This window comes from Aspergillus saccharolyticus (genome assembly GCF_003184585.1).
Source record: "Aspergillus saccharolyticus JOP 1030-1 unplaced genomic scaffold BP01scaffold_9, whole genome shotgun sequence".
In the NCBI taxonomy this organism is placed as follows: Eukaryota; Fungi; Ascomycota; class Eurotiomycetes; order Eurotiales; family Aspergillaceae; genus Aspergillus; species Aspergillus saccharolyticus.
The window spans coordinates 129,891-143,104 of NW_020290619.1; the positions used below are offsets into that span (position 1 = coordinate 129,891).

Sequence of the window (13,214 nt, forward strand, 5' to 3'; positions counted from 1 at the left end):
TGAGCACTTTATGTGTCTGGCTGTAAGCATTTTTCCTGCTCGAAATCTCGCCGTCAGCTTGCGAACATAGGCTCTAATCTCATTATCAGACGAATTCGGAGCGATGATGCTCTGTCCCATGAGCGAGATTCCTCATGTCGGGAAAACCCGCCGTACCTGATCACATTTGCTACATTTTTGCTAAGATCCGCCTGAGTAACCAAGCTCAAGTCTGTCAATGCTTTCCTCGGCCTATATTTTCCGCAATGATGCCTTGGCACTTCAGCACTAGCCACATGAGCTGCCTTTCTGCACGACCTTGCAATGTTTCAAAATCGAAAGGGACATGATTCATGTTGACTGTTCTAGCATCGCACACAAGAGTTGTCATTAGTGTTTTCTTATCTGGATACCTGCCGCCATGTGCGGGCCGGCGCTGGGTCCACGGCTTCTGCCTACAGTGTCGATGAATGGTAGCAGTGATCTCTTCCTGCATGTCCATGCAACTAGTGACTAGGTAGTACTTGCATCAGATAGAGACACCCTATATGGGGAGTTATATCGATGATGGCTTACGGTGGTTGGCTGATAATGTCTCTCTGTGTCTGCCGGAGACCTTGAAGCAGAATATTCTTTCTTTGAGTCAATCCCCATTATTTATCCGCCCGTGCACGGGTTGCCAACAGAACAGGTCGGACTTGCCTTCTTGGTGACTTTGATAGTGACTAGTTTTGCTGTTGCAATCACAGGGCCACATTACGGATGTGCGTCCCATAGATCCCGGTTTTGCTATTACCTCGAATCCGGGGCGATTTCTACATGGTTCTCAAGATATAAACCGTCGAGTACCTTTAGCTGACCGACGGCATAGGCGGGACCGTTCTTCATAACGACATCTTCTGGCCTATTGGCCTGTTTGCAGTGTTTCTCTATGCGTTTGAACCTTCCTGGTGCTGCAAAGCCTATCCTTCTACATCATATTGGTGTTCTCATCCTATGTCGCATCCAGGCGGCACAAGGTAAGTCAATCTCTCACCCTCTATCCCTCCAATTCTCCGTATAGAAAGACAACTAACCATTTTGCTCTTCAAATGCAGCAACAAGATCACAGAAACCTCTCTTCCATGGCCCTACCCGCTTCCCAGTCACCCAGCACGAGACACAAGACAGCTATCCGCCTGACCGGCGACCCAATAACAAAGACACCCACCCAACTCCACCATGGGAATGAGCACGACACCCATCTGTTATCAATTCGAGACGTCACCCCATACACCAGCTACCAGACACGCAACTCCAAACCGATAAGTTATTGCCTTTTCAGAGAAAAATGAGCAAGAAATCCCAACTGCGTAAAGCTCTCTGCCTATTGGCCTTCCTCTCCTTTCCCCTTTTTGCTGGCTCGTAGTTGTCTACTATTCAATCATCACATTCATCAATCGCACTAATCTCCTCCTGGCCTTCTCCTTGATTCCGAGAGTCTTTCTTAGCTTGGCTGCTGCCTCACCTCTATCGTGTACTTTGACTTTTAACCACAAGATCCACCCTCCAATCCTGCCCAAACGAAACCAGATCAACCCTTCCAACCGGTCACGAGAAGATAACCTCAAGCCAAGAACCCATTGCAGAACCTTCTCAGCCTTATCTTCTTCTCGGCCTAGAAGCCCAGAAATGTTGGGGTCTAGAACCAGACTCCTTCGACCTCAGCATCCCGGAGCTGCACTGCACCTTCATATTTCCACATGGTCAAACCCGAGATAGAGAAAGGCCCGCCGCAACCTCCTACCCCCTTGCAGCTGCTCTCCCGGATCAAGTTCCCAGCTTTCCTCGTCCTCGAACTCAGCCACATCGGATCTAGCTACTTGTCTTGTCTAGGTCTAGACCTCACTTGCACCCCCTTGCAGGCAGCAAGGGGGATCATACCAGTCGGATATTCCCGCCAGTCACCTGGACTCAGAGGCCTAGACCCAGGATCTATTGAAAAAAGGAAGGTGGAAGAAAGCTCAAATGATAAAGTGAAGAATGAGTGAACTCTATCTCGACTATCGTGGTTTTCTGCATGTCGGGTCGATCCTTAGGAGTTATTCGCAGCCACTTCAAATAGACTAAAAGTAGACCGTCACACGAAACCTTTGTCTCCCGATCCACATGAATCTCGTTCAACTGTTAAAAATCAGTCCCCATCCCCCTGGATTTGCCTTGGGATATTGGATGTCCGTAGGCACGATTGACCACGTGGAACGGAATACTAATTTGATAGGCATATTGAATCTTCTGCATCCTAGTGAAGAATGATGACTGATTGGCAAAGTAGGCAGCGAGTACCGACCACAGGAGAGATACCGTCTTCACATCCACTTCGCACTCAGAACAGGAAATGCGGCGGCATATACTCTTGGTACTTGAGCATTCGCTCTGCCCATTGAGGGTCCTCCGGTCCAGATATGGCGGAGGCTCCGCAAAAGCTGTGGACCCAGCTCCAGTTGCACTTGGAGAAGGGTCAGGCTCGCAGGTGTTATTTCACAGTAGCCATTAATGCAGCTGGTCAGCGGCGACGACCACGCTGCAACAATGTGGAGGCGAATCAAGACTTCCACATTGGGAAGGTGCACTTCTCACTGACTGGAAGTCCTTCACTGGTAAGTACGACACATAGCACCTGCTGGCCTTGAGATCCAGTCCTGTTAATCAGCCATGAGAAAGGCTTTGCATTCCAGTTTCATTCCCAGAGCATGAGAACAGATATGCATGGACTGTCAAAATGAAATTCTTCTGACAAACTAAACAGTCCGTCCAACAGCAAACAGATTATAAGCTTCTTTCTGCCCTATTGCACAGATTCCGAATTGTTACCTATACATCTTCATGGATGACTAGTGATGGTTTAGCAGGGAGGTACTTCGGGTCTCAGAGCAGATCTACTGCGTAGTGATGTATCTGTAGTTATCTCCGGCGATTAATCAGACGCTAATATCATCTGACTGTGGGGTCGAAACCAAATGACGTCACTTTCAGGCCGCACTGACCCGTTCGGCCTCAAAAGACGGGGGAATCATCCTGTTTTCCCATACGCACCCCCACTCCCCCCGCGCGGGGAATATCCAGGAAATCTCCTACGGAGTCACGGACAATTCCCTCAAGCCACTTAGCTCGGTGGCTGACTGTAGCAAGGGGACTCGACAAATGGATCTGAGGTCAAGGAAAGTTTATCGTGACCTCCGAGCACGCCGATTTGATCTCTTACCGATATGGAACAAACAATGCATGTACTACACTATACCAAACTCTCGATGATCTCTGAGCATCCAGAAAATGTTCATACTCCACCTGAGCAACCCCTGCTCACAAACTGATTGCAATGAATCACAGAATCAAAACGAACCATTGGGAATTTTAGGATCATTACCGCCAAGTAAGCGCCAAAAAGTAGGAGGCTTGGCGGGCTCCACTTGAGGCTTTCGTTGGGTATACGGAGCACGGGACGAGAAGCACCAGGCTGTCGGGATATCTCGGTTATTGTTCACGACTGGGTTGAACTGCAGGGCTACTGATGCGATTGCAACTAAGTCAGGAGGTCAAACCTGTTGCCGTCGGGAGCTCCTCGCTCCTTGAGGGCAATGAGCTCCACGGCGGTAGAAACGTCGGTGTAGTATGGCTTAGGAGACGCGATTGGCAAATGTTAGACCGCAACGCGTGTGTAGACAGTCGTCTTCGGATTCGGGCTGGAAAGTCCAGTGTCCTGAGCGGATATGATCGGTGTGTACGGCGTAGATGTTATAGCAAGCGGGTCAATCATGCCATGTCTCTATCCGCTCGTGCATGACGGGTTATGATCACAGTACATGACGAGTATGTCTTTACATTGCTCTTAGTCGGGTGTAACATGACAGCGACATCTCTCGACCCGCATCTCTAGGTCCTCGACAGGCAAGGGAGTTGTTCCATAGCAGTAACATAGAGCTGAAATACTTGTCCTTTCACTAAGTGGAACTAACAGGTGAATGCAGAGTGACTAATCCATGCTTGATGTTCATGCCTCCATGTCGCCATTATTTTCCTGATCTGAGAAAAACATTTAGCCAACCGCCCAGAGCGAAGAATGGTTCAACACCTGCAGATACTGTTCATGGCAGATTGGTGATCAGCAACAGCTAACTTCTGCTTGAGAACGCGAAACGGGGAGTGGGAGAGGCCATTTCGTCGGGAAGGCGGGGCAAATCGTGATAATCCCCCAGGTTTCGGGTTCTCCTAATAGGGTAATCCGAGGTAACGCATGGACGGGGAAAACTGACTCGGCCACAACCGAATGGTTCGACTGTGGAGAAAACTGGAGAAACAGTGCCCTGACCGCGGCCTTTCTTGGCAGGCTAACTTGAGCAGGCTAAAATGCCGCTACGCAAGAGCAGCCCCTCTTGAGGTGTGCGCTTTTTATGCATTTGTAAAGTTGAGGAAGAAGTAAGCCGGGAATGGTGGGTGGCTTTGGACTGTACCTTCACAGTCGGCCAGTAAGAGGTGCGGGTAGCCCAGAAGAGGCTTACTTGCCGTTTTCTCCTCCGGACAAGCCGGCGGTTGGCGACGGCCGATTTATTTTGTGGTACATCTACGGGGTTAGTCGGTTGTATCCCTCTGTCTCGAACTGTATGATGAAGACTTGGTAGCTGGAACAAACAGGAGGACGAGATGATTAGAATGGTTCGAGGCCTCAAAAGGTGCCGCGGCACTGCTCTGGTACAGTATTCTCAGGTCCGGCCGATGTTTCGGAGGCGGGCTTTCGGCCCATCTGGGCGCCTCTTCCAGCATTCATCATCGGCAGGACCGGGCAGCCTCAATTCAAGGGCGACCACCACAGGGTTTCGTCTGGTTCACTGAGTTCTTCGATCCAATGCTTACCTTCCTCTTTTCAAAATTGGCTGATTCCGGGTCAATTCATCGCGAGCTGATCAGGCGACATTGTTTTTCCAAACCGGCTCTCAGTAAGCGGCATCCCGCGTCCTGGGTGGCCCAGGTGGAGATCGTCGATCACTCCAATTGGACATTTATGCAGTTAACGAGTATAAAGAAATGTAGTTCACGAGTGTAACAGAACGACCGATACTGGAGTATATTTGCCGACTAAAAGTCGACGAGAAAGACAGACTTGTTCGGAGAGGATTCGATCGGGACTAGTACACAGTAAGACGGCCCAAGAGTCTCGTCGACGAGAATATTACGGAACCAGAACAACACAGCGGCCGCCTGCATGAGCCTCAGTTGCATTTCAGATGGCGGATTTATTATCACTTGCGGTCAGCTTCTAAATCAGAAGGAGAAGGAGTGGTTCGAGGCCATAGTGCAAAATTTGCCTCCTTCTTGGTTGGAATTCTGCTTGTTTATCAAAAGGGATTGCTGGCAAAGCAAGGGAGAGCAGGAATCAAAATTCGACAGCCACGAGGCGGATGGAGCCGAGGCCCTCTTGGATCCCTTTCCCGAAGCAGTAAAGCGGGAGGGCCTCGGGGCTGTTGCGGAGTTCTCCAGAAACCCCCGGATTCTCCATCATCACTGAGGGGGAAGAGCCCGATCCATGGTGGATATCATGGATGACACCGTAACATAACACCACAGGAGATGACGATTAGATCCCCCCAAGTGTTGCTTTTCCCTGCTTTTTCAACCCACGCGAAAGAAAACGAGAGTAAGGTGAACTGTGACCCCCTCTTCCGATCGGCCTTGCTGCGTGGAAGGTGGAATCTTCTGTTATTCTTCTCTTCCCACCATTCAATATTCCGGTAGATTGCATTGGTGCGGTAAACTGACAACAGTCGACCACCATGTAGAAGCACTTAGTAGTGTGTACTCCGTACTCCGTTGTTCTTGCGAAACGAAAATCCAGAGCTGAACGGATTACCAAAAGCAGCTAGATGATGACGGCATGGGCCAAAGGCACTAAGACAGTATAAGTTAGTATGTAAGACTAAACTAAATCACGCCCCGCCCCGCCGATCTCTGCACCGCCCGCCCAACTGGCTTGGGGCTTGCCATTTGTCTCTCTGCCACAACCATCAAGACTGAAACTGTCTTCGCCTCTCAGTCTCTAATGTAGGGTTAAACAAGGAGGAAGGCATCAATCGGAAATTCTACACTGTTTATCTGACACATTGTCTATCTATCATGATTCATCGCAGTAATCTGAAGAATGTGCTGAGTACTGCTGAGTACTCCGGCCCATCTTCTACAATCGCAATCCATGCCGGCCCAGACCAATCACTCTCCCTCTTGCATACCAGCATTTGATCGTTTTCGGCCGTCTATTTCCATGCCCCACCACCTCCTGAAGGCCTGACAATGAATGGATGTCTTGCTTCAGATGGATGATAGCCCCGGTCTCCTTAGGGAGCGAATAACCTTGGTGTATCTGACCAGCGCAGACCCACTCCTCCCTCCTCCCCCCCCCCCCAGGAGGGGACAGTACAACCGTACAGATGACTGCATACTTCAATTGTTCAGTGGTCTTGACGGTGCAACTGGAAGTACCACGATACCCAATGAACTCACAGATGGAGATACTATAAGTACCTCGAAGCACTCTCAAGACTAGTTCTTCCTGAGGTATCTGAAGGTTAAGTTTGATTTCCCATGCGCCGGTAATTATGACCACAGTCCGTCAGAGCCAATTTCTCCCATACCTCTTGCTGATTTAAATTCCCATCCACCTCCTCTCCCCCCCCCCCCCGACTGTCAAAAACAATCTTTCTCTAATCCTTGATCTTTCTCTATCACCTTCATTTCACTTTGCTTCTGTACTGCCCGTACCTGTCCGATGAATCGCAGCTCTTCACGAACATAGCGCCTGACCCTCCTCGTCGTCCATCCACCTTCGCAGAAAAGTATCATCCGCTTCCGAAAGATTCGCGTTAGCGACTGGAACTCGCTTCACCACGATGGCGCGCAGCTACTTAGGTCTCACAGGAGGCAAGTTGCAGATTGCCATCAGTTTGATCGCTGGCTTAGATTTTTTGCTTTTCGGATACGATCAGGGTGTCACCGGTGGTCTCTTGACCCTCGATTCATTCATCAAATACTTCCCCACGATCTCGACCAATGGCTCTTACTATGAGAATCTAGACCCATCTGCGAGAAGCGCTCAGTCGACTCGTCAAGGTAAGCACGCCTGACAATTGTCCGCCTGGCCAGCGTTTTCCTAACTCATATCACAGGTATCGTTGTTGCGGCTTACAATCTGGGATGCTTTGCCGGCTCGATTCCGACCATTTGGATTGGCAATTGGCTGGGTCGACGAAAGACAATTTTTGTCGGCTCGGCTATCATGGTCGTTGGTGCTCTGCTGCAATGCACCTCGTACGACCTGGCTCAATTTATTGTTGGGCGTCTGGTCACTGGCTTCGGTATGTTATGGGTTGATATATGTGGAGGATGATGATGATGAGGAAAGAGGCTGACTCGCGCTCTCACAGGCAATGGCATGAATACTTCGACGGTGCCCACCTGGCAATCCGAGTGTTGTAAATCGAACCGTCGTGGTCAGCTAGTCATGATTGAAGGTGCCATGATCACCTGCGGCATCACTATCAGCTACTGGATCGATTTTGGCTTGTTGTTTGCCGATCCCAGCGAAGTCGCCTGGCGGTTTCCGCTTGCCTTCCAGATATTCTTCGCCCTAATCATTCTCGCTTTCGTCATGTTCCTCCCCGAATCGCCTCGCTGGCTCATCTTGAAGGGCCGGGAAGACGAAGCGCGCGACGTGCTTTACTCCTTGAATGGAAAGAACGACGAGACCTTCATTGAGACCGAATTCGCTGAGATCAAGGCCACCGTTCTGGAGATGGCTAAGGGCTCTTTCCGCGATATGTTCACGATGACGGAAGATCGCCATTTTCACCGCGTGGTCTTGGCCTATGTCAACCAGATGTTTCAACAAATTTCGGGTATGTTGTCCGAGTCAGTAGCCTTTACGACGATTCTCTCTAACGAAAGAACCAGGTATCAATTTGATCACCTATTATTGCCCCATTGTCCTCGAGAACCAACTCGGAATGAGTCTTGAAATGTCTCGCCTGATTGCAGCTTGCAATGGAACAGAGTACTTCCTTGCCTCATGGATTGCCGTCTTCACGATCGAAAGATTCGGCCGGCGGCAGCTGATGCTGTTCGGCGCGGCGGGTATGTCCATTTCCATGGTCATTCTGGCTGTCTGTGCCAGTCTCAATACGGACGGTGCCCGAGTCACTGTCGTTGTGTTTTTGTTCGTCTTCAACACTTTCTTTGCCATCGGGTGGCTGGGTATGACCTGGTTGTACCCAGCCGAGGTGGTTCCGCTGAAGATTCGGGCTCCGGCCAACGCGCTGGCCACGTCCTCCAACTGGATCTTCAACTTCATGGTGGTGATGGTTACCCCTGTCGCTTTCGATAATATTGGATACCAAACCTACATTATCTTTGCCGTCATGTAAGTACTCCCTTGTCGCGACCCGCGTGCATGGGAACCACCGACTAATTGGCTCGAAACTAGTAACGCCTTCATCTTCCCTGTGGTGCTCGTCTTCTATCCCGAGACCGCGTGCCGGTCACTCGAGGAGATGGATCGCATTTTCCGCAAAACAAAGAGCGTGTTCCAGGTGGTCAAAGTCGCCAACGAAGAGCCACACATGTACGGTCGCCGCGGTGAGCTGCTGCGAACGTTGGATGATGAGGAGGATGAGGCGGTACGCCGGACGAGCGTGCTGAATCACTCCGTCAAGGATGCCGATAAGGACAGCGATGATGTCGCGAGCACCGAGAAGATCTAGCTATTCGGCCCTCAGACTTGCGTGGGTTACGCCGATCATGCTTGCTTGCTGTGCCGAGTGCACGTCGTGAATTTGCCTTTTCTTCCTGTTTGGGTCATAGCGCCCCATTTACGATTCCTGATTATACCCCTGATGCATGATGCTAATCGACGAGACGTGAGGTAGTCTAATGAAGATGACCTGGGCTCTGCCCATCGCACATGATTGGTGTTTGGTGTAGGCATTGTATTCTAAACGGTGCATGTGATTTCAGGCACATTAAGCCGCCCTTGCAGTTTGCTTAGCTTGGAAATTTGCGTTGATCTAAATCCTGGTAGGCCTTGCAGGTAGCCTGTGGGCTTTCCCCAATTTCCTCCATGCATTTGTTCAGCAGCGATACGGCCCAATCGAGATGACCACCGAGACGGCGTTTGTTTTCCCCATCGATCCACCCAACCTTCAGATGATTTTCTACCCGGTCGACCTTCCTACAATACCACACTGATATCGGATGCTGCTAGAGTTTAAACACGTGCTCTTCGGGTTCCAAGGCCAATGGCTGTCACTGTTCTCCCTACCCGGGGCCTTCGTCGGATTGTTCTCTTGTTCGACCGGAGGCTGAATTGAAGTACTCGCAGCAATTCAATTACATCAAGCGCCTGTCAGACTGCTGATCGTTGCCAATCCAAGTTTGCTCCTCTGGGCCATTTATGCTCAATTCTCCTGCATTGCGCCTTCAAACCATAGACAGTTATACTGGGCAGATGCTGTGAGGATGACAGAAACGATTCCAACTCGAGACCCTGTCCTCCTCGACCAATACCCTCTCTACTTGGTTTTGGGTTTACAACCAGCCATGGTTCAATTCAAAAGTCTGTTGAAGTGCCAGATAGAAATACTATATTGATAGTTCGAATGCACGGCCGTTAGAGAGAACATCTTGTTGAGACGCCATTCTGACTAGGGAGAATGATTCCGCGACTCGGTAGTTTGAAGCAGAGCTAAAGCAGAGCAAGATCCTGCGCATCACCACAGGGTATTTTGTTGAGCGTGAAAGTTGAACGCGTTCCCATCCATGTCCCCGAGACATCTGTAGTTGAGATCCGGCAGCAGTGGGGGTGTTGGGACGTGTGAGGTGGGCCCTGAATTGCCTCTGCCGCGCTCAACAAGTGGGCAGCAAAACCCTCGGTGATGGCAACAAGGGAAAAGCTTTCACCGGCCTGATGGATTGAGTCACCGATTGTAGCCGTGCAAAAGAGCTCTCTGATGCAGGCAGACATGCATCGCTGAAGATCTTGCTTTCCACTCATCGGCTTTTCTGATGCCGACATCGGATGGTTGTAACAAAGGCCGAGGAAGTGAGTCACTCGAGGTTGAATTAACGTTGAACTAAAAAAAGTAGTTGAGAACAAGAAGCGGACGGATTTCGCAAAACCATCTCCGGGACAAACTGCCCCCCCGTTTCTACCCGTCCGAGGCAATGCATTCTTCCGGAGAAAAGGAGATGATCTTGTTCTTGTTGCTGTTCCTCTTTTTCCTTGTCATACCTTATCTGTTTGTCTGTCTGTCATACTTGAGTACTAGTTTGAGTTTGTAGCGATGAGTTAGCGAGACAGAAGCCAGAAATCGGGCCAATGGTTCCTCCGGCGGGTCTCTTTTTTATCTATCGGCAATCAATCATTCATTCAATCAATCATCAAGCAATTCCCCCGCCCCCCCCACAAAATCGCCGTTGCTTTTTCTTCACACATTATTATTTTCTGCATCGCCTGCAGCTCATAGCTACATACAGCAGCTCTATCCTCCCCCCTTGCCTGTTGTTTGCCTTGCCCCTTTGTCGCCAGTCCTCAGAAACCAGCCATCATGGTTGTCGCACTACAGGTACTGTAACAATGACCGCGCCTGCGCCTCCCTCTGCATTCCTAGCTTATCACGAGTCGTTTCGTGCTTGAGCTGCATCTCCTCCATCCCCTCCTTTGCAGAGTCCAATCACAATAGCTTTCAGACAGACTAAGACTGACCATCTCCGACCCCATTCCAGGGCTGATCACTGCCATCTGCATACCGGATAACCCCGATCTCTCCTCTCCGTCGTTTCATCTCACAGAATAAGAAGTGCGGGGTTCCCAGCTTCTCCGTGAAGAAAACCACCATTTTGGGTTGGCTTCTTTCGCGAATTACCATCATCTTTCGTCTGCTTGCACAATCCCTACACCTGCAGTGCATTTTATAGAGAGCATTCTCACTAGTGGCACCAACCGCGCGCCACTACTGCTTCGATTCCCTGGTCCCTCAACAAGGATCACCGTTTGAGTGGTCGCTCGCCAAGATGTCCCTGGCAGAGTCCGCCCCTCACCACCCCGGCGGGGTCAAACAACCCAACACCGAGAGCATTCATGAACGGTCGCTTGAGAGTCGTGAAGACGATCATGACCCTGAAACGGGCAGTGAGCCCGAGTCCGAGGCTGACATTGCCGAGATCGAGCGCATCTATAGGTTAGTAGGAGTCGCTTAGTTAGCTAGCTAGCTGACACTAGTGTGTTTGCTTGCCTTGCATGCTTCTGACATAACATGCTGACGGCTGACACGGTTCCTTGCAGGAAGCTCGATTGGCGCATTATCCCCGCATTCTGGGTGCTCTATTTCCTCTGTGCAGCGGTTCGCTCCAATGTCGGTCTCGCGCAGACGATGAACGAGAGCTCGGGCCATGATCTGGGCTCCGTGCTGAACATGACCCCCCACCAGATCTCCACGGCTCTGGCGCTGTTCTATGTCTGCTATGTGATCTTCGACCTGCCCTCCAACCTGATCATGACCCGTCTGAGCCCGCATGTCTGGATGAGTCGCATCGTCATTAGTGTGGGCATCATCGGGAGCTGCATGACGGCGATGAAGGCCGCCTGGAGTCTATAGTATGTTGCTCATCTCACCATCTCTCCTGCCTGGTATACCACTGACCATCATCCCCCAAAGCCTCCTCCGTCTGCTTCTCGGTATCGTCATCGCGGGCATGTGGCCCGGCATGACCTACTACCTGACGCTCTTCTACCCACCCTCCCGCACGGGCAAACGCATCGGCCAATACTACACGGCCGCGCAAGTTTCCGCCGCGGTCGTCGGTCTCGTCTCCGCGGGCTTCCAAGAGATGGACGGCGAGCGCGGCCTAGTAGGGTTCCAGTGGATGTTCCTCGTGTACGGGGTGATCACCACGGTGGTCGGCGTCCTGCTGCTCTGGTGGCTCCCCGACCGGCCGCTCGCACCCGGCGCGGAGCCCAAGAAGCGCAAATACCTGTGGTGGCTGCCACGCAGCCCCCCCGCGCTGACCGGCCGCGACGCCGAGATTCACTACCAAGACCTGAAGCGAGTATACCACCGCGCGCAATGGACGTGGCGGGATCTGTTGAATGTGTTCCTCGACTGGCGCCTCTGGCCCCTGCTGATCATGTACTTTGGCGTCGTCGGCGTGGGCATCGGCACGCAGAGCTACGCGACCGTCATCATTCAAAGCATCAACCCATCCCTGAGCGGAATTGATCTAAGTTTACTCACTGCCCCAATCTGGATCGTACGTTCCTCCCTCCCTCTTTCAAACCCCTCCACAACCACAACCACAACACCCAAACTAACCACCAGAAAAAGATGGACCTAATCGCCATTCTCCTGGTAACCCCCATCAGCGACCGCTTCCACCGCCACCGCTCGGTCTTCTTCTCCGTACCCGTCCTCCTCCAGATCCTCGGCCTCCTCCTCACCACCTACGCGGGCACGGCCAGCAACTCGTGGCCCCGGTACGGCGGCCTCCTGATCGTGGGATTCGGACTGGGCCCCACTGTGCCCATCACCATGACCTGGACGACGGAGATCTTCCAGCCGCGCCACGGGGAAGTCGGCGTGGCGGCCGCCTCGGCCGTCGTGTCGGGTCTGGGGAATCTGGGCAGTATCATGACCACGTACGCGCTGTACGCCGGATGGAAGAGCGACTACGAGGCGCCCGGCCGCGCCAAGTATCGGAAGAGTAATCTGGTCATGGTCGGCATCCTCTGCGCGAGTATCCTGGCGGCGATCACGATGGAGGTGTTGCTCCGCGTGGTGGATGGGAAGAACGGGAGATCCCACAAAGCGGAAACGGACAATGCCGCGGGGGCGGCAGTCGTGATGGATGGGGCCGCTAGACGGGAGGCCAGGCAGCGCGGTCTCGATGGGTTGGGGTCTAGCCTGTTCAAGGTCTTTAAGAGGGGTTGATGATTACCTCTCATGGGGCTTTGGGGTGGTGCCTGCTCTCTTCGGCTTGGTATGAGTTTTCAAGGCAAAGAGCAGGGTAGAAGTATCTTTTCTCAAAAAAATAAATGGAGTGAATGATGATATGGATAATCACTAGCCTATATGATTGTGGATACTAGTCATGTATATGTATAGCTCACCAATAGTTACTTAATCCATAGTATGACATGCATTTGCTTGAATTCATTCAGT

General features: G+C 51.5%; 3 protein-coding genes across 3 annotated transcripts; all 3 read left to right on the forward strand.

Annotated features, from left to right (window-relative positions):
* Positions 1-680: 680 nt before the first annotated feature.
* On the forward strand, positions 681-1,325 carry BP01DRAFT_355141 (uncharacterized protein). Its single transcript, XM_025574620.1, has 2 exons — positions 681-998; positions 1,077-1,325. The coding sequence occupies exon 2, from the start codon at positions 1,104-1,106 to the stop codon at positions 1,311-1,313; it is 210 nt and encodes a 69-aa protein (XP_025432733.1). The 5' UTR covers positions 681-998; positions 1,077-1,103; the 3' UTR covers positions 1,314-1,325.
* A 5,571-nt stretch (positions 1,326-6,896) lies between these two features.
* Positions 6,897-8,762, forward strand: BP01DRAFT_293057 (sugar porter family MFS transporter; the record flags this gene model as incomplete). The annotated part of the gene is made up of 5 exons (XM_025571719.1): positions 6,897-7,116; positions 7,173-7,361; positions 7,431-7,901; positions 7,957-8,422; positions 8,486-8,762. 5 exons carry the CDS (start codon positions 6,897-6,899, stop codon positions 8,760-8,762), a joined length of 1,623 nt encoding a protein of 540 aa, XP_025432734.1.
* Positions 8,763-11,070: 2,308 nt separating this feature from the next.
* On the forward strand, positions 11,071-12,983 carry BP01DRAFT_381183 (putative MFS transporter; the record flags this gene model as incomplete). Its single annotated transcript, XM_025577286.1, has 4 exons — positions 11,071-11,237; positions 11,342-11,653; positions 11,715-12,306; positions 12,381-12,983. 4 exons carry the CDS (start codon positions 11,071-11,073, stop codon positions 12,981-12,983), a joined length of 1,674 nt encoding a protein of 557 aa, XP_025432735.1.
* Positions 12,984-13,214: the final 231 nt, after the last annotated feature.